Source organism: Mandrillus leucophaeus, unplaced genomic scaffold (genome assembly GCF_000951045.1).
Source record: "Mandrillus leucophaeus isolate KB7577 unplaced genomic scaffold, Mleu.le_1.0 Scaffold69, whole genome shotgun sequence".
In the NCBI taxonomy this organism is placed as follows: Eukaryota; Metazoa; Chordata; class Mammalia; order Primates; family Cercopithecidae; genus Mandrillus; species Mandrillus leucophaeus.
Genome location: NW_012107474.1, coordinates 1,751,112 through 1,752,125, shown reverse-complemented (window position 1 = coordinate 1,752,125; position 1,014 = coordinate 1,751,112). Strand labels below are relative to the sequence as shown.

At 49.0% G+C, this 1,014-nt stretch overlaps 1 protein-coding gene across 3 annotated transcripts in view; it reads left to right on the top strand.

The window, feature by feature from the left end:
- The window catches only part of AGPAT3 (1-acylglycerol-3-phosphate O-acyltransferase 3), a 106,628-nt gene that overhangs the window by 96,660 nt on the left and 8,954 nt on the right, over positions 1–1,014 (top strand). For all 3 annotated transcript variants that reach the window (XM_012002530.1, XM_012002529.1, XM_012002528.1), the window contains one exon: positions 331–406. In XM_012002530.1, coding sequence (XP_011857920.1) covers positions 331–406 — 76 coding nt within the window. The remainder of the gene's footprint in view (positions 1–330; positions 407–1,014) is intronic.

Genomic DNA, 1,014 nt, shown 5'->3' with positions numbered 1-1,014 from the left:
TGGTGAAACCCTGTCTCCACTAAAAATACAAAAATTAGCCGGGCATGGTAGTGGGCACCTGTAATCCCAGCTACTCAGGAGGCTGAGGCAGGAGAGTCACTTGAACCCGGGAGGCAGAGGTTGCAGTGAGCAGAGAGCGCCACTGCACTCCAGCCTGGCGACAGAGTGAGACTTCATCAAAAAAAAAAAAAAAAAAGAAATTGAGAGTGAGATGTGATAGAACGAGTGGGGCCCACAGGCCACCCTGGCGCACGCCATGTTCCCCGGTGCCCTCTTTTTAGTGTGAACTCGTGATGATTCACCCTACCTTGAATCTTCTTCATAAAACAGGAGATTTCCTCTGGAAGAGATCCCGCTGGATGAAAAGGAGGCAGCTCAGTGGCTTCATAAACTGTACCAGGAGAAGGTAAGCAGGCTCTGCTCCCGCTCAGCGTCCTGGTCTCCTGAAGAGGCTGTGGAAGGGGCGCTGGCGAGCAGGCAGGTGATACGTGGGAACTCTTTGGGAGACAGGAGTGACACCCAGGTCCCAAATACTCCTGATCCTTCTTTCATTTCTTCTTCTTTCTGTTTTTTTTTTTTGTTTGTTTGTTTTCCTGAGACAGGGTCTCACTTTGTCACCCAGGCTGGAGTGCAGTGGTGCGATCCTGGCTCACTGCTGCCTTGACCTCCTGGGCTCAAGCAATTCTCTTGCCTCAGCCTCCTGGGTAGCTGGAGCTACAGGTGCGAGCCACCATGTTCAGCGAATGATTCAAACAATTTCTTTTTGTAGAAATGAGGTCCCGCTGTGTTTCCAGGTTGGTACTGAACTCCTGGGCTCAAGCAATCTTTCAGCCTCAGCCTCCCGAAGTACTGGGGTTACAGGCATGAGCCACCACACCTGGGCCCCTTTTCTTAATGTTTGAGAAATTAACAAACTACAGACAAGTATGAAGGGTAACATGATGCCTGTATAACTAGGGCTGGTGACATTTGGTCACATTTGTTTCATTTTCTTTTCTTTTTTTTTTTTTTTTT